The sequence below is a fragment of the Physeter macrocephalus genome, chromosome 7 (assembly GCF_002837175.3).
Source record: "Physeter macrocephalus isolate SW-GA chromosome 7, ASM283717v5, whole genome shotgun sequence".
Classification (NCBI taxonomy): domain Eukaryota; kingdom Metazoa; phylum Chordata; class Mammalia; order Artiodactyla; family Physeteridae; genus Physeter; species Physeter macrocephalus.
Window position 1 is genome coordinate 14,758,288 of NC_041220.1, and position 20,048 is coordinate 14,778,335.

At 36.3% G+C, this 20,048-nt stretch overlaps 2 protein-coding genes across 29 annotated transcripts in view; one reads left to right on the forward strand and one right to left on the reverse strand.

Moving 5' to 3' along the window:
- Nucleotides 1–5,191, forward strand: part of SMARCAD1 (SNF2 related chromatin remodeling ATPase with DExD box 1) — a 70,312-nt gene extending 65,121 nt beyond the window's left edge. For 4 of the 5 annotated variants that reach the window (XM_007100245.4, XM_007100246.4, XM_007100247.4 and 1 more), the window contains exons 22-24: nucleotides 922–1,104; nucleotides 2,230–2,339; nucleotides 3,824–5,191. In XM_007100245.4, coding sequence (XP_007100307.1) covers nucleotides 922–1,104; nucleotides 2,230–2,339; nucleotides 3,824–3,885 — 355 coding nt within the window. In that variant the 3' untranslated portion in view covers nucleotides 3,886–5,191. The remainder of the gene's footprint in view (nucleotides 1–921; nucleotides 1,105–2,229; nucleotides 2,340–3,823) is intronic. The other variant, XM_007100249.4, reaches the window with a different exon arrangement.
- HPGDS (hematopoietic prostaglandin D synthase) overlaps nucleotides 1–20,048 on the reverse strand; it is a 172,918-nt gene that overhangs the window by 33,932 nt on the left and 118,938 nt on the right. For 19 of the 24 annotated variants that reach the window (XM_028491635.2, XM_028491632.2, XM_028491634.2 and 16 more), the window contains 2 exons: nucleotides 19,131–19,229; nucleotides 7,622–7,904 (listed from right to left, as the gene is read on the reverse strand). In XM_028491635.2, coding sequence (XP_028347436.1) covers nucleotides 7,740–7,904; nucleotides 19,131–19,229 — 264 coding nt within the window. In that variant the 3' untranslated portion in view covers nucleotides 7,622–7,739. Of the gene's footprint in view, nucleotides 1–3,806; nucleotides 3,880–7,620; nucleotides 8,424–19,130; nucleotides 19,230–20,048 lie in introns of those variants that run through there. The other 5 variants (XM_028491608.2, XM_055085827.1, XM_055085830.1 and 2 more) reach the window with 4 other exon arrangements.

Genomic DNA, 20,048 nt, shown 5'->3' on the forward strand with positions numbered 1-20,048 from the left:
TGCTCCGCAACGGGAGAGGCCACAGCGGGGAGAGGCCCGCGTACCGCAAAAAAAAAAAAAAAAAAAAAAAAAAAAAAGAGTAAATGTTAGAATTTTAAATGTCTAGGGCATTTGATGGAATTGTATTGCTTTGAGTCTTACGTTTGGTTACTTTAAATCATTCATTAACTTAAGATGAAGAAAATTTAATTTTTGGTCTGAATTGTATACAAATACATTTTGAAACAACTACTAGAATTATATATATGTCAGTGTTTTCTCTTTAAAAATCATTTTAAGTCTAAAACACTTTAAGGTTATCTTAAAATCTTAGGCTTTTCATATTTTAAGGGTAATTGAGTAAGTTTGAGTTTGGTTTTTTGTTTGTTTTCTTTTTCAATTCCCAAAGTTTAAAAAAAGATTGTCTTAGTTGGAATGCTTTTACTAGTGTGTTTAAACTGCATTGTATCTTTGGTTTATTTTTTTTTATCAGCCAGAGTAATTTTTTTTTTCCTGCATTAGAGTAAGAAAAGAAGTCTTGCTAAAAGAGAATACATCAATATAGTTTGATTTTGAGATTCTTAGTTCATCGGGTATATTGTCTATGAGTCACAGCTGACAGACTCTGAGAAGGTTAAAGATTGAAAAGCCATGTGCAGAAATTTAGAAAAGCCAGAAGTCATTCAACAAAGGACAAAACAGTCCTTTAGCAATTAATCAAATCTGAATAGTTAAAAGTAAGAGTCAGTAGGGAGATAAATGGTATAGAAAAGAAGTTGGTGAATTGGTAGGTCTTTTCAATAAAATAGCTTCAGGAAAAATAACTAGAATGCCAAGAGCATGTATTTACATCTTCAGGTTTATTTTCCATGTGAAGTGATTGTTTTCAGTTTTAATTATACACCTTTTTGTGAGATTTAACCTAATATATTTGTCTTATAGGATTCATCTAATTGACGAGTTTAATACCGATATGGATATCTTTGTGTTTCTGCTGTCAACAAAAGCTGGTGGCCTGGGAATAAACCTGACTTCAGCAAATGTTGTTATACTTCATGATATTGACTGTAATCCTTACAATGACAAACAAGCAGAAGATAGATGCCATAGAGTAGGCCAGACTAAGTAAGTGTTTGCAGTTGAAATTTATTTGTAATCAAATGCCAGTTTAATTTGTATAGAACATTAGAATATGATCTGTCAGATGTCCTGCCTTAGTTTTTATATTTTCAGCAAAGCATGGCTCCCGCTGTATTTTATACCAACCAGTGTTGAATATGTACTCCACCATGTAATCTATTCATAGTCTAGTAATTAAAACAGGGAATTCCCTGGCAGTCCAGTGGTTAGGACTAGGTGTTTTCACTGCCGAGGGTGCAGGTTCAGCCCCGGTCAGGCAACTAGGATCCCACAAGCCATGTGGCATGGCCAAAACAATAAAAAATAAAAAAAAGAAAGCCACCTCCCACCCCCAGTCCAAGTAGTTATGCAGCAAATGAAAACTAAGTATTACCAGTGGTCCAGCCCCTTTGAAAAAGATTAGTAGTTAGTAATTACTAATTAGTAACTTGCTTGTTAGACCAGGTAAGAGCCAGATAAGACTGGGTAATGTGCATACGATTGCTACCTTGTTACCTCATAGGAAATAGATTATGTGAGCTGTAGATATTTTAGGTGAAGGTTAAATTAGACATTGGTCACAGGACATAAAGAGGTGAAAATACCTATAATTCAGCTCTATTCTCACATGTAAACAGCAGACAATCAGTGTTTTCTTTGTGGAGTATTTTACTGTATTTCCAAAAGACATTGATTAGTTCATTTATGAACCAAATATTTATCAGTACTTAAAGGTGGAACTAAAACCTCCCATGTAATCTTTATACTTTACTATACTTCCTTACTTTTTGTACTAAATTATTTCTTGGAACCTGATAAGCAAAGCATGTTCTTTTTAAAACTAGAATACCCTACCTCAACTCAGAATGTTGTAATACAGTTCTACCAGTAATTTTAAAGCACAGATATCTTTTTCTCATCTCTTGAATCAATAGGAAAGGATGTTTAAAAGTGACGTGCTCAGAAAATGTCAATCTCAAGTAGTTTGAATAAAAGAATTTAAATTATGGATGTATTTGTTAAACAATTTTCAAATTATTCTTATTGCATTCTAAGGTGAGTCATGTCATTTATATATATTAAGTAATTATGTATTATGTAACCAATGGACGTATCTTGTATTTTCCTTAGAGAAGTACTAGTTATAAAATTAATAGGCCAAGGGACAATCGAAGAATCCATGCTAAAAATTAATCAACAGAAATTGAAACTAGAACAAGATATGACCACAGTAGATGAAGGTAAGTTATTTGTCAGCATAAACTTTATTTATAGGAAAAGCCATCAACTTAGCAGTAGCAAGGGGATAATAAAGATGGTTTGAGTCCTTAACTTGGTGTGCAGTTTAGAGATAGCGTGGGAGAAGATAAGTGTACTTATTTCAAAAGTACTACAATAACTAAGATCATTTTGCCAGAACTGATACAAACACTTTGATTTTGAAAAATTGTGTCTCTGACATCAAAATATCCCAGAAATAAATTAAAATTGGGTCTGTAATTTTATCTACAATTTTATGATTTACTTACTAAGTAATATTTATGAATCCAAAGATTTAAAGTACATGGCATAATATTAAGTTATTAAGAACTCTCACATTTATATTAATTTCATTTTGACTAGCCAAATACTCATTTCACTAGAGTGTAATAAAATGCATTTATTCAAAAATTGAATAATTTCAGATTAAAGAGCAGTTGGGTACTGGAAACAATTGTCAAATAAGAGAATCCTCTCCATTTCCTCCATCTTTTTGAAGAGAATAATTTTTAAAGTTTTAAAAGTTTAAATTTTATATATATATATAAGATAATACATTCACATAGTTCAAAATTCTTAAGATATTAAAGGGCAAACAAAAGCCTCCTTCTCACCCTATCACCCAGCTTCCCCAGAAAGATGACACATTAGGGTTTGTTTGTTTTTTTTTAAGTGTATGACTAGTTGTTTCTGCATCTTGCTTTTTTTATTTGATGTTAAGTTTGGATTTCATGGGCTATTTTCAAATCTATGGACGAGCTTGGAGGCAAGCATGTCAGTGAATTCCCTGAGAGTTTATGCAGTAGTTTTTGTTCCTAATCATGTTTTTTACTGAAAGGAGAAGAGTAGATAAAAGTAGTCTCTTAAGTTTAGACTGTAACTGGGGTCTCTGTGGTGACAGAGAGAGAGAGAGAGACACCTGGATAAGTGTCTAGATACTAGGGTCTTGTTTAATTGAAAAAAAAATTTTTTTAAGACAATGATTGTATCTTTGGACTGAAAATAAGTGTAGACGAAATGATTTCTGTTTGGTTGGATTTGGGAGTTTTGTCTTTATTTTCACTATTCAGATTGTTACATTAAAAAAAACTTTTTTTGTATATTTTCTTTTATTCTTTTACATCTTGCGTTGAATTTTTTGGTAAATGTTTTTATTTAGTGAACCTGAGGAGTAAATACTATGTGGTGTATGAATAGGATATGATCCAAACTATATCTGCATATCTCTGTCAAATCAAAAACAGAAGCTGTAGACTGCTGTGCTGGCAATGTGAACACAAGCACAGAGGAAGTTGCCCTAACATATGTAGGAATTCGGGAATATTTTTAACAGGGAGTGACACTGAATCAAACTGGGCCTTGAAAGATTATTAAGAATTCACCAAAAGTAGAGAAAATTGGAGAGAAGAAATACGTTTCATAAAATATTTTTATCAAAGTTTTAACACCAGTTTCTGACCTGCAGGTGACGAAGGGAGTATGCCAGCAGATATAGCCACATTACTAAAAACATCAATGGGCCTGTGAAATAAGAATTGTTAATTCCTAACTGATGACGAAATATCAACTTGGTGCACTCAAGGACATTTACATTATGATGACCATGGGGTTTATGAACATTTATAACTTTTTATAATTTCCATATTACATTTCTCATAGTATGGACAACTTTTTTGCCACTAACTGAATTCTCCAGATGCTCACATGTGAAATTTCAAAAAAAGCCACAGATACGTAGTCTTGAAGATGTTAAATAATCATTTTACAAAACAGTTTTCTGAATGGGGATTAGTTGGTGATTGTTTGTAACAAATACGCTAATGCTTTAGAAATGTCAGTATTTTTGTAATTATTTCTACCTCCAAATATATATATATATTGTCTTTCACTGGATAATATGTGTAGATTTTTACATGTGCCTTATTTGACAATGCTTATGTCTTGTTTTTGCTCGTCTCATTTGAAGTTCTTTTTTATTATGTTAAAGAATGCAGCTGTGTAGATTATATAGCTTTCATTTTATTGCTATTTGAAACAGATGTTCACCACTGTCAACAAGAACTCAACCTGAATTTAAAGGTGGCATTCCATATACTAACACCCCCAGGTCCTCCCAAGTACTTCTGTTAAAACAAATTTGTTTGGCTAGGCACTAAGTTGTTTTCCAGTGAATAGTAACTAAAGAAGCCCTTATCTTGCTCCATGGATTAATTCCTTCTGTTCATTTCCCAACTGTACTAACTGTGCTTATTACTCTGCCTATTCTTGTGCATGTTTTCATTGATTTCCCTCTCCTGGCTTTTGCTTCTCTTGAAACTGTTGCCCAGTCATTTCTGCTCCAGTTCTCTTTGCTCTAAATAGTAGTTTATTCCTGCCACATCTCCGCACATCAGCAAAATATTGGTGACATTTTTCTAGCCTGGCAGAACAGATTAACAGGCTATTTCACTTCAAAGCAGACTGAATGTGACTTCATTTCAAGGCAGCATTAGGTACTGCATGGAAATAGGTCATTAACTTTAAATTCTTATCAAAGTATAACTTAGCAGTTTACAGAATTTCCAGTATGGGACCTTCTAAAGAGAGAGCCATTGTTCAATTCCAAATCAGTGTGGGTGAAAAAGTGAAATTTAGAAGAGGTAAAGTTGTCTACTTGATATTTAACTCCTTATTAAGTCTTTCTTTAAATTTTTGCCTGTCAGTCTATATTGCTGTTTTATTATACATCAGTTTCTTTGTATAACTTGTGAGTTTCATGTGTTTTGTTTTATTATGTAAATATTATTATAAATAAACTTATTTATAAATCAAAGATTTGTTAATTATTGGAGATTATACTTTCAAGACCTCCTGACTTCCTAAGTTGTTTTTTTTTCTAAGTTTTTAAGGTAATATAATCCTCGACTTACAAGGCTAATGAAGCTCTTACATTGATTCTTCAGATACTATAGACTCTGAAAGCTGATGAGTCAGTAGACTTAGCCAATCTTGCAAGTGTATTGAATATACTCAACACATTATAGTGTAATGGGCTGAAGGGACCTGCAAATAGTATTAATACTTCCTTCTGCATCACAGTACCCAAATCGCTTAGTGAAATGTTGAGAATATTCTAAAAATTGCATAATGGATTTCTCATAACTTTCCTGTACTAACGTGTCTTCAACGATAGGCTGTTTCTTTTGTTGTTGTTGTTAAATCCATATTTTTATTTTAATGAAGTGTAGTTGGGTTCTCCCTGTAATGCCATATTATGTTTTTGGCATAATAAAAATATTTGTGATCCTAAGTTGTATTTTCACACCCTTAGTAGTTTCTAAACTTTCATCCCTTTACCCTTAAAAATGCATAATATGGAAGGACTTCCCTGGTGGTGCAGTGGTTAAGAATCCACCTGCCAATGCGGGGGACACGGGTTTGAGCCCTGGTCCAGGAAGATCACACGTGCCACAGAGTAACTAAGCCCGTGTGCCACAACTACTGAGCCTGCGTGCCACAACTACTGAAGCCCATGCACTCTAGGGCCCATGTGCTGCAACTACTGAAGCCCAGGTGCCTAGAGCCCATGCTCCATAACAGGAGAAGCCATGGCAATGAGAAGCCCACACACCACAATGAAGAGTAGCCCCAGCTCAGCACAACTAGAGAAAGCCCGCGCACAGCAACAAAGACCCCCCCCCCAAAAAAACCCATAACATTGAGCACAAAAGAGATGATACTGTGTGCTTAATATCGTCTCTTTCTCAGTAAACTGGTACTTATTACTTTGGGTATATTCTCATTAGTCCCTTTATTGGACTGATGTCAGTAAATATCCATTGTCAGTAAAGAGCCTATGAAGCCACAGTTGCAGTAGTATCTTGGCCGACTGAAGCAACTTATGTTTTTGTTGATACAGGTCACACACACAAGACGTATGTGTTTTCATAACTATTTCTCACCCCATAGACTTGTAACTTTATACCAATAGATAATCTATGTTGAAACATTAATATTGCTCCTAGTTGTTGGTGTTATTGTATAGTGGTTAGATAGGAGTATCAGGAGATATGGTTTCCATTTGTGTGACCTTAAGCAAGACACTTAAATGGTCCATAAAATTAAGGAATTGTTTTAACTAACTTCCCAAAAGGTATGGTTATTTTTCTGATTATAATATGCAGTTCCATTTCTGCTCTGATTAATTCATGTTCTCTCACACTTGCTTACGTGCTCAGTGAGGAGATGTTTAATTTAGATATAGGAATGGGGTAATGGAATGTGTTGTCCTTTCAGTGAAAAAAAGATGACCTAAAGGTTATGATGATGCTATGATTGAAATATTTCCTTATAAAACCTGCTGTGGTTATATTTTCTATTGGAATTATGATAATTAGGATATGTAAACAAGTGGGGCTGATTATCTTAGAGTTTTCATAATTTAGATAAACATTGTATCTATCAGTTTTACTAAATTCTGTTTTCATTAAAGTTTGTCAGAATGTAATTATGTGGAGGAAAATGAACATGCATAAGAGGGAAGAAAAGTTTCTACCTTCATTAGAGTATTATTTGAATTTCTTCTGTGAAAGGTAATTTTTTTTCTTTAGACTGCCTTGATGACATGATTTCAGCACTTTGCAAATGAGAGTCGTTTATAACCTATTGTCATTTCTTAACAGCCACTAACAAGGGTAGGAAAATGTAATCCAAAGAAGCAAGGTACTTGGGAAATACACTGTGTTTTTCTGTATAATCCTTAATAATGTGTACAGTTTTTAACTTCCTTTTCCTGAATTTCGTAGAGCATTGTTGGGAGGAAAGAAGCATCTTCAACAAGGTCACACTTAGATGGACTTGACTTTTCTTTCTTCCTCCCCACAACCTCTCCCCACTTTTTGCTTCTCAACTACATTCTCCTTCCTCTGCCCTGCAGTTCACGGATAAGGCCATCTATTTTGTTAATGTGTTTCCTGATACAACATGACATACTAAGATTAGACTATTCAATATTAATAATATTAATGGGTAAATTGAACTAAAGTGTGGTGTTCCAGGATAGTTATGGTTTAAAATAGGTTGGGATGATCGAAATGGATAGTTATTTGGAAGATATCTGTATAAATGGCTTGTTTATACGGGCAGTTCTTGCACAGTAGTGTGGGACTGTAGAAATGATTCAAGTTGAAAGTGTGTCATCACTGGGGAAAATGATTCTTCCGTGACCTTTAAAAATTTTGTCAGCACATTATAAATGTGTAAGTAAGTGAACAAAATAGTAAAGCTATTATTCAGTACACTGTAAAATATTAGGAACGTTGAGGAAGTTTTATTTTTGTAAAAAATGTATCTGATGAGTGATGCTGTGAAGAATAACGAAGTTTGGAGGCAGCAGGCATCACCTAGAGTTTGGTTTGGGGCCTTCGCATTATCCAGTTGGCGATGGCAGGAATGCTTTGGACTTTCTTACGTAATGTCACCAGCCTGGGATGGTTGTCCAACAAATCAGGTTTAAAGACCAAAAGTGTGGTACTGCAAATTTCCCAGTAGAAATCTGCCCAAGTTACCTAGTTTAAAGGAAACAAATTTTCATTAGAACATAAAAGGCCTAACTTCTTAATCTAAAAATAGTTTCTTTTTAATTCAAAATAATGTGTTATTACAAAAGCAGAATGCGTGTATTATAGAAAATTATAGATGACACCATACTCCCAACACACAGAGGTTACTCACGTTAACACCTCTGTATATGGTATTTTTTTATGCATGTGTGTGTATTTTTACTAAAATGAGATCTTACAGTACATGCTCTTTTGTAACTTGATTCAGTTTCCATCTCCCTGTGACAATACATTTTCATCTTATTTAACATACCATCAGTACTTTTCCATCTGTTCCAAAAATGTCCTTTATAGAATAAAGCAGGATCCATTCCAGGACCATGCATTTCACCTGATTATGTCCTTTAACTCTCAATTCAAAACAGTACCCTTTTTTTTTTCCCATGTCACTGAATTATTGAAGATTCCACGCTAGTCCTGCAGAATGTCCTGTCTTCAGGATTTTTATGATTATCTCATCGGTTCCTTTATATGGCAGAGTAAAAAGGAAGAGAGTGCAAGTTATCTCGAGAGTTCATAGTTTCAAGTTACATATTTTTGGCTAGCATAGATTATATTGAATCACATCAGAAGACATACGTCTAACCATTAGTGTAACCCTAAGATTGGCCACTGGACAGTATTAGGATGATGGCAGCATAGGCCTACTCTTGTATACCTGTTTTTTTTTTAATTTGTACACTTGTTTTGTTCTTTTATGACTAGATACTAATCTGGATGACATTACTTCGCCTCCACATAAATATCAGTCAAAGAATGAAGTTTAAAAATGGATTATTCTCAGTTTTCCTTTTGTTTGGAATTTAATAATGCTGATTTCTAGTGTTTTATGAACTTGCTTACTAAACACCTGTCAACTAGGAGAGTCTACTGGTTAGAGGATTCAGAGTTCAGTCAACAAATATTTATGGAGTACCTACTATGTGCCCTGTACAGGTCTAGCTGCTGGGATTGACTAGAGAGCAAGATGTGATGCAAGCCCCTTCTCTGGTGCAGCTTTTACTTCAGAAGCAGGAAGACAAACGTCAAGTGTGGTACGGGGGATCGGCCAAGATGGCGGGGTAGAAAAGCCCTGAGCTCACCTCCTCTTACAAGCACACCAAAGTCACAAGTATCTGCAGAACAACCATCGATGAAGTAGACCAGAATCTACCAGAAAAGATCTTCTGCAGCTAAAGACATAAAGAAGGACCCACACGAGATGGGTAGGTGGAGCTGACTCACAATATAATCCAGTCCCTTACCCCCAGGTGGGCAACCAACAAACGAGAATAATTATACTGCAGAGGCTCTCCTGTAGGAGTGAGAGTTCTAAGCCCCATGTCAGGCCCCCCAGCCCAGGGGTCCTGCACCAGGACCCCTATATAAGAAGGACTTAATTTTGGGAGTTCCAAAGAACTAGGGGAAATAGAAACTTCACACTTAAAGGGTGCACATAAAATCTCACACCAGGACCCAGGGCAAAAGCAGCAATTTAATAGGGGCCTGACCTACCTGCTGGTCTTGGAGAGTCTTCCGGAGAGTCAAGGAGGCAGCTGCAGCTCAAACTAGAGACATAGAAACTGGCAGCGGCCATATTTGGCAGCTTTCTACCATGTGGGCACCATTGTAGGATCCTCCCTCCGGCTCATGAGTGCCAAGACCTGGCCCCATCCAACAGCCTGTAGGCAACAGTGCTGGGGAGCCTCAGACCAAAGAACTAACGGGGGGCGGGGGCAGACACAGCCCCACCCATCGACAGGCGACCTAAAGACTTCCTGAGCCCAGAGCCACTTGAGACATGCCTCTAGACCTGGCCCTTCCCACTAGAGGGCCAAGACCCAGCTCCAGCCACCAATGGGCAGGCGCTGGCCTTGCCCTCAGGAAGCCTGCATTAGCCTCTAGACCAGACTCATCCAACCAGCGGGCAGACACCAGATGCAAGAAAACCACAATTCCGCAGCTTGTGGACCCAGCCTGCCCACAGCAGGCCAGACCCTGCCCTGGGACCAGCTGGGCCCTGGCTCTGCCCACTAGCAGGCCAACACAAGCTGTGGGACACCCCAGACCCCATACCCAACTGTGTCAAGAACTGCCTCCCCCCCACCACAGCAATCTGACACCAGCTCTACGATCCCTGGGCCCTGCAGCAAGATTCCCACATTCCAGGACCAGTTGTGACTGCCAATATAGTCCAGCACTAACCCCAGGACCTAGCTTCAGCCACCAGTGGACAGGAACAGCCGTGGAGTCTTCTGGATCCTGGCTCCATCCACCAGTGAGCCAGCATTAGCCCCAGGACCCCCTGGGGTTCTGAAATCAGCCCTCTTGTGACCAGGCCCCACTAACCAGCAGCCAGCAGCCTCCATACAAGGCAGGGCCTGGCAACCAATAAGACTTAGGGACAAACCAAGCCTACCAGACCACCCACATAGTCAGCCTGCCGGCCACAACAGAAAGACCCTCACAGCCCTCCTGGGGAAACCCTAGAGCATATAGCTTGGGTGACAAAAGTGGAGTGCACTGCTGGGACGCATAGGACGTCTCCTACAGAAGGCCACTTCTCCAAGTTCAGGAAATGTAACTAACCTACCAGATACGTAAAAATACAAATAGCAACTTAGACAAAATAAGGCAGCAGAGGAACATGCTCCACACAAAGGAACAAGATAAAACCCCAGAAGAACTAAATGAATGGAGATAAGCAATCTACCCAAGAAAGAGTTCAGAGTAATGATCATAAAGATGATTAATGAGCTCAGAAGGAGAATGGATGCACAGAGAAGTTAGAAGTTTTTAACAAAGAGTTTGAAAATATAAAGAACAACCAAACAGATGAAGAATACAATAACTAAAATGAATACACTAGAAGGAATAAACAGTAGACTAAATGATACAGAGGAATGGATCAATGAGGTGGAAGACTGAGTAGTGGAAATCACTGATGCTGAACAGAAAAAAGAATGAAGAAAAATGAGGACAGTTTAAGAGACCTCTGGGAAAACATCAAGTACACTTATATTCGCATTATAGGGGTCCCAGAAGGAGAAGAGAGAGAAAAGGGGGCTGAGAACATATTTGAAAACATAATAGCTGAAAAATTCCCTAATCTGGGAAAGGAAACAGTTACCAAGTCCAAAAAGCACAGAGAGTACCATGCAGGATGTGTGTTCCCAAAGAGGAACACACGAAGAGACGTTGTATTTAAAATTACAAAAAGTAAGGATAAAGAAACTATTAAAAGCAGCAAAGAGAAAGTGAAGAATAACATAAAAGGAAACGCCCATAAGGCTGTCAGATGATTTTTCAGCAGAAACTCTGCAGGCCAGAAGGGAGGGGCACATTATATATAAATCCCCTATGTATATATATATATATATATATATATATATATAGTGATAAAAGGGGAAAACCTATAACCAAGAATATTCTACCCCGCAAGCTCTCATTCAGATTTGATGGAGAGATCAAAAGCTTTACAGACAAGCAAAAGCTAAAAGAGTTCAGCCCCATCAAACGAGCTTTACAACAAATGTTAGTAAATTCTCTAGGCAAGAAAGATAAGGACACAACTAGAAACAAGAAAATTACAAAATGAAAAAGCTCACTGGTTTCAAACATACAGTAAATGTAGGAAATCATCCACACACAAAGCTAGTAGGAATGTTAAAAGACAAAAGTAGTGGGGACTTCCCTGGGGGTCCAGTGGTTAAGACTCTGCCTTCCAGTGCAGGAGGTGCAGGTTCAATCCCTGGTAGGGGAACTAAGATCCCACATGCTGTGGGGTGTGGCCAAAAAAAAAAAAACCTAAAAAAAAAAAAAAAAAAAGACAAAAGTAGTAAAATCATCTATGTCCACAATAAGCAGTTGAGGGATACACAAAACAACTAGATGCAAAATATGATATCAAAAACAGTAATCATGAGGGAAGGAGAGTACAATTGCAGGGTTGTTAAAATGCATTTGAAATTAAGAGATCACAGCTTAAAACAATCATAAATATATACAGAGAGAGAGACTGCTATATAAAAACCTCAAGGTAATCACAAACCAAAAATCTATAATAGAAAAAAAAAAGGAATCCAAACATAACACTAAAGATGGTAATCAAATCACAAGAGAAAAGAAAGGGGGAAAAGAGACCTACCAAAACAACGCCAAAACAATTGACAAAATGGCAAGAGGAACATACATATCAATAATTACCTTAAATGTAAATAGATTAAATACTCCAACCAAAAGATATAGAGTTGCTGAATGGATCCAAAAACAAGACTCATATATATGCTGCCTACAAGAGACTCACTTCAGATCTAAAGACACACAGACTGAAAGTGTGGGGATGGAAAAAGATACTCCATGCAAATGGAAATCAAAAGAAAGCCAGAGTAGCAATAGTTATATCAGACTTTAAAATAAAGACTGTTACAAGAGACAAATTAGGACATTACATAGTGATCAAGGGATCAATCCAATAAGAAGATATAACAATTGTAACTATATATGCACCATGCACCCAACATAGAAGCACCTAAATACATAAGGCAAATATTAACAGACATAAAAGGAGAAATTGATATTTATAGAGCATTCCATCCAAAAGCAGCAGAATACACATTTTTTCCAAGTGCACATGAAACATTCTCCAGGATAGAACACATGCTAGACCACAAAACAAGCCTTGGTAAATTTAAGAAAATTGAAATCATATCAAGCATCTTTCTGACCACAATGCTATGAGGCTAGAAATCAACTAGAAGAAAAAAACTGCAAAAAAACACAAACATGTGGCGGCTAAACAATATACTACTAAACAACTAATGGATCACTGAGGAAATCAAAGAGGAAATCAAAAAATACCTAGAGATATACGAAAACAAAAACACGACAATCCAAAACCTATGGGATGCAGAAAAAGCAGTTCTAAGAAGATTATAGTGATACAAGCTTACCTCAGAAAACAAGAAAAATCTCAAACAACCTAACTTTAACCTAAAAGAGCTAGAGAAAAGAACAAACAAAACCCAAAGTTAGTAGAAGGAAAAAAATCATAAAGATCAGAGCAGAAATAAATGAAATAGAGACAAAAAAATTAGAAAAGATCAATGAAACTGAAAGCCATTTCTTTGAAAAGATAAAACTGATAAAACTTTAGCCAGATTTATCAACAAAAAAGGAAGAGGGCCCAAATCAATAAAATCAGAAATGAAAAAGAAGTTACAGCCAACATCACAGATATACAAAGGATCATAAGAGACTATTACAAACAACTATATGCAAATAAAATGGGCAACCTAGAAGAAATGGATAAATTCTTACAAAGGTACAATCTCCCAAGACTAAACCAGGAAGAAGTAGAAAATATGAACAGACCAATTACCAGTACTGATATACGATATTTGTTTTTCTCTTTATGACTTACTTCACTCTGTATGACAGATTAACACATATATGTGGAATCCAGAAAAATGGTATAGATGACCTTAATTGCCAAGCAGAAATAGAGACACAGACATAAAGAACAAATCTATGGATACCAAGGGGGAAAGGAGTGGGGTGGGAGGAATTGGGAAATTAGGATTAACACATATACACTATTGATACTATGTATAAAATAGACTACTAATGGGAACATAATGTATAGCACAGGGAACTCTACATAATGCACTGAAGTGCCCTAAATGGAGGGGATATATGTATATGTATGGCTGATTCATTTTGCTGTGCAGTAGAAGCTAACACAACATTGTAAAGCAACTATACTCCAATAAAAATTAATTTAAAATTTTACCAGTACTGAAACTGAATCAGTAATTTAAAAACTCCTAAGAAACAAAAGTCCAGGACCAGATGGCTTCACAGATGAATTCTACCAAAAATTTAGAGAAGAGTTAACATCTATCCTTCTCAAACTGTTCCAAAAATTTCTTGAGGAAGGAACACTTCTGAACTCATTCTATGATGCCACCATCACCCTGATACCAAAACCAGACAAATATACTGCAAAAAGAGAAAATTACAGGCTAATATCACTGATGAACATAGATGCAAAAATCCTCAACAAAATACTAGCAAAATACCAGGGATGCAAAGATTTTTCAGTATCCACAAATCAATCATCATTGTGATACACCACATTAACAAATTGAAGAATAAAAACCATATAATCATTTCAATAGATGTAGAAAAAGTTTTTGACAAAACTCGACATCCATTTATGATAAAAATTCTCCAGAAAGTGGGCATAGAGGGAACCTACCTCAACATAATAAAGGCCACATATGACAAACCCACAGCTAACATCATACTCAATGAGGAAAACCTGAAAGCATTTCTTCTAAGATCAGGAACAAGACAAGGATGCCCACTCTTGCCACTTTTATTCAACATAGTTTGGGAAGTCCTAGTCACAGCAATGAGATAAGCAAAAGAAATTAAAAGGAATCCGAATTGGAAAGGAAGAAGTAAAGCTGTCACTGTTTGCAGATGACATGACACTCTACATAGAAATTCCTAAAGTCTCCACCAGAAAACCACTAAAGCTCATCAATAAAGTTGGTAAAGTTGCAGGATACAAAATTATTATACAGAAATCTGTTGCATTTCTATACTCTGAGTTATCAGAAAGAGAAATTAGGGAAACAATCCCCTTTACCATCACATCAAAAAGAATAAAATACCTAGGAATAAACATACCTAAGGAGGTAAAAGACCAGTACTTGGAAAACTGTAAGACACTGATGAAAGAAATTGAAGATGACAAAAGCAGATAAAAAGATATACTATATTCTTGGATGGAAGAATTAATATTGTTACAATGACCATATTACCCAAGGCAATCTACAGATTCAATAAAACCTCTATCAAAATACCAAGACATTTTTCACAAAATTAGAACAAATAATTTTAAAATTTGTATGGAAACACAAAAGACCCTGAATAGCTAAAACTATCTTGAGAAAGAAGAACAGAGCTGGAGGAATCACACTCTCTGGCTTTAGACTATAGTGCAAAGCTGCAGTAATCAAAACAGTATGGTATTGGCACAAAAACAGACACATTGATCAATGGAACAGAATAGAGAGCCCATAAGTAAACCCACGCACTTATAGCCAATTAATCTATAACAAAGGAGGCAAGAATATACAATAGAGAAAAGACAGTCACTTCAATAAGTGGGTCTGGGAAAACTGGACAGCTACATGTAAAAGAATGAAATTAAAATATACTCTAACACCATCTACAAAAATAAACTCAAAATGTATTAAAGACATAAATGTAAGACCAGAAACCATAAGACTCCTAGAAGAAAACATAGAATAATACACTTTGACAAAAATTGTAGCAATATCTTTTGGATCTGTCTCCTAAAGCAGAGGAAATAAAAGCAAAATTAAAATATGGGACCTAATTAAATGTAAAAGCTTTTGCACAGCAAAGGAAACTACTGACAAAATGAAAAGAACCTACTGAATGGGAGAAAATATTTGCAAATGACTTGACTGATAAGGGGTTAATATCCAATGTATACAAACAGTTCATACAATTTAATATCAAAAAGACAAACAATTAAAAAATGGGCAGAAGAACTGAATAGACATTTTTCCAAAGAGGACATGCAGATGGCCAACAGGCACATGAAAACATGCCCAACATTGCTAAGTATCAGGGAAATGCAAATCAAAACCACAATGAGATATCACCTCATACCTGTCAAAATGGCTATCATCAGAAAGCACACAAATAACAAATGTTGGCGAGGATGTGGAGAAAAAGGAAAAGGGAGCCCTCCTACACTGTTGGTGGGAATGTAAATTGGAGCAGCCACTGTGGAAAACAGTAGGGAGGTTTGTCAAAAAACTAAAAATAGAACTACCATATGACCCAGCAATTCCACTCCTGGGTACATATCTGGAAAAGATGAAAGCTCTCATTTGAAAAGATACATTCACCCCAACGTTCATACCAGCATTATTTGCAATTGCCAAGATAAGGAAGCAACCTAAGCAACCTATCCATCAACAGATGAATGGATAAAGGAGATGTGGTATACATATAAATGGAATACTACTTGGCCATAAAAAGAATGAAATTTTGCCATTTGCAGCAACATGGATGGACTTGGAGGATATTATGCTAAGTGAAATAAGTCCAACCGAGAAAGACAAATACTGTATGATATCACTTATATGCAGAATCTAAAAAATACCACAGACTAGTGAATATAACAAAAAAGAAGCAGACTCATAGATATAGAGAACAAACTAGTGGTTACCAGTGGGGAGAGGGAAGGGGGAGGGGCAATATAGGAGTAGGTGATTAAGAGATACAAACTATTATGTATAAAATAAGCTATAATGATATATTGTACACCTTGTACACCATGGGGAATATAACGAATATTTTATAATAACTATAAATGGAGTATAATCTTTAAAATTTTGAATCACTATTGTACACCAGTGACATATAATATTGTACATCAATTATACTTCAATTAAAAACAAAAAAAGGTAAAGTGATAAAGGCGATATAGACAAAGTAGAGTGATGAGAGGGATTCTCAAGTGGTCAGGGAGAAAAGTCCTTTAAGAGGTGACATTTAAGCTAAGGCTTGAATGATGAAAAAAAGATCCAGACATGCAGTGATTTGGAAATTAAACATTTCAGGCAGAAGGAGGAGCAAGTGCAAAGGCTCTTAGGCAGGAGTATGACTTGTGTCTGAGGAAAAAACAAAACACCAGAGTGTTTGGAACACTTTGAGGAAGGGAGAGAGCACTAAGAGATGGGGTTAGGAGATGGGCTACAAGGGAATTTTAATAAAAAGCAGAAGGAAAAAAATATTTTACATTCTTAGAAATTGTTCAATCAATAAGGGCAGAGAAAGGAACATAAAAGATACGGCAAGTTTGCTTCTCTGTCTCCTCAGGACTCAGCAGACAGTGATTAAAATAAGTCACAAGAGCGTGGCAAAAAGCAGTATCTTGTCTCCTAGAATGGAGTCTCCTTGAAGGCAGGGACCCCAACTTACCACAGCTTCTAAATCAGATTTAGATTTGATTTTTCTCTTGGCAAGACTGCTTCATAGGTGGCAGTGCACTCCTCTGTCAGTAGGCCCGTAATATCTGGTTCTCTCCTTTTTTGTGATATTAACAATTGTTGATAGTCAATGCTTAGATCCATTGATTCATCATGGGTTGGAAAATGGTGATGATTTATTTTCAACTCTCCTTGATTGATTGATTGATTGATTGATTGATTGGCTGTGCTGGGTCTCCGTGCGGCGCTTGGGCTTTTTCTCCAGTTGCGGTGAGCAGGGGCTACTCTAGGTTGCGGTGCGCAGGCTTCTCATTGGGGTGGCTTCTCTTGTGGACGTGGGTTCTAGGCACGCAGGCTTTAGTAGTTGCAGCACACGGGCTCAGTAGTTGCAGCACGAGGGCCCCAGAGCACGTGGGCTCAGTAGTTGCGGTGCACAGGCTCCAGTAGTTGTGGCGCACTGCATGGGCTTAGTTGCTCCGCGGCATGTGGGATCTTCCCGGACCAGGGATCAGACCCGTGTTCCCTGCCTTGGCAGGCGGACTCTCAACCACTGCGCCACCAGGGAAGCCCTCTTTCCTTACTTATTAACTAGAATACATTTATGTAGACAAACTTTGTCCATCAATTTTTTTATCTTGAGGTATAATTGGCATAGGAGTGGCACGATAAATGCTTTATTCAAACCCCCCAACTTTTTTGTTTTTAACAGTTTTCAGAATACAGACAGTCTCTGGCTTATGATGGTTCAACTTACAATTTTTTGACTTTACCATGGTGCAAAAGTGACACATGTTCAGTAGAAACCGCCCTTTGAATTTTGAAGTTTGATCTTTTCCCAGGCTAGTGATATGCTGTGTGGTACTCTCTCATGATGCTGGGCAGTGGTAGTGAACCACATAATCAGGAGGGTAAACAACTAATACACTTACAATCATTCTGCACCCATTCAACCATTCTGTCTTTTACTTTCACTACAATATTCAATAAATTGCGTGAGATATTCAACACTTTATTATAAAGGCTTTGTGTTAGATGATTTTGCCCAACTGTTGGCTAATGTAAGTGTTCTGAGAAAATTTAAGGTGGGCTAGGCTAAGCTATGATGTTCAGTAGGTTAGGTGTATTTTTTGACTTACGATATTTTCAATTTACGATGGATTTATTGGGACATAATCCCATCATAAGTCAAGGAAAATTTGTAATAATTTGGCTCCATAACATCTTCTAAATGTCACCAATGAAGTTTGTTTGGTTTTGAGGGGTGTGTGTGTGTGTGTGTGTGTGTGTGTGTGTGTGTGTGTGTGTGTGTGTGTGTGTGTATTTGGTGATTGTGGTTGTCATAAACTCATGGATTCATTCATTTTGATTTGTTTCAATCCATTGCAGTTAATATTCTTATTGTGGCTTGAATTTTCTCATCTTTGGCCTGTGAGAGCCTCTACAAGTTGACTGCTAAGTCCTTCTGACACAACTCTGATGTTCTGGGGGGGTTTTTGTGATCATTTATTTGGTTCTATTATGTCACAGTATTCCCAGCTCATGTTTTACGCTTCCTGTCCCAAACTGAGAATGAGCTATTTCTCCAAGAAGTTCTGGTTACTTTTAGTATTTAGAGACCAGAATCTGGGTCCAAGGGGTGGCCAGAACAACTAGATTGGTCATTTTTTTGAGAAAAAGAGACACAAAATGCTTGTTTTCTTTACCTTAAGAAAAAGTACATCATGAACTGAAACTGGTGTACAATTATTATTTTTTTGTCCCGAGAAAATATCTATAATGAGATGTATAGTCAAATCACTGTGTTTTTACAAATGATGATGTTTCTTAAGATAGTGTTTCACTAATAGAGTCCACAGGTACTTCTCCACATACCCTATGCACCAATTTGACACAAGTTCATTTGTTTCACTTTGTCAGTGATAGCTTTTAAAAATGTTTTTGTTGTTGTTATATAATTATATAAATTATTTTAGTTCATGTTTCCAAAGTTAACTCCACCGAAAAAGTTTTATTCAAAGAAGTTTAGCTTTTGTCCCTGCTCTCTAACCTACTCCCTCCCTATGAGTAACACTGTTTTCAATACGTTTTTATAAAGATTTTGGTTTATCCATATATGTATATGCTTGTATTTTTTTAAGATGTAAAACATACTCACAGAGTTACCAATAAACCACTCTTTTTCCCCTAAGTATGTGTCTAAATCTTGCAGAAGATGAGATGCATCACATGTAAGTAGCTCCTTAAACATCTGATCCTAAGAGAGGGAGAAAAAAGATTCCTTTAAGCATAATAATAAGAAAAACAAATGAGTTGAAGAGGAAGTAGATTTTTCCATCTTCTTTCTCCCACATGAGTTCAAAAAGGAAGTAGCTACCTGTTATTGGTGGTTGTTGCTTGTTTGTTTGTTTTTTAAAATGTATGGCATGGAGATTCAGGTCTGATTTTCTATAGATCTTATTCTTCCCTTTATTACTCATGGATTAAAAAATAAATATTATTGTCATCAGTTCTTATTGTTTCTTTGTATATAATGACTAAATATTTCATCAATAAAATCTTTTCATGGTTTTTTATCTTAATTTTTGTTAATGAAAATTATTCCATTATGTTTTTACATTTCTAAAATTCCCTCCCTTTTTTAGGCTCACTCCCTTTAAAGTGAAATAATTGAACTAAAGGAAAAGAAATTAATTTATTTTGTAAATAAAATTTATTTTGTAAGACTATTATTAATAAAATATTATTATTTTGTAAGATTCCTCCAGTTTAGCAGTCTTTCATCTCACATTAACGGAAGTAATCCATAATGAATAGTAATGTTCTTGGGCAGATTTCCTCTGTTTGGCTTGACATTGTACCTTAGGGTGAGATTTCTCTGCCTTGACTATCATCTGTAAAATCAATCCAAGGTGCCCCCTTTTGATATCATATGTAAGATATTATTACAAACCAAATAATATCCTTGGGAAAAAATAACAGCTGTATCCATTTTAAAAAATTATCTATGTGTTTTTACTTGAATCTTTGAAGACCAAATAATGTATTCATGGCCCCTTTCTTGGTAAGAGGTATT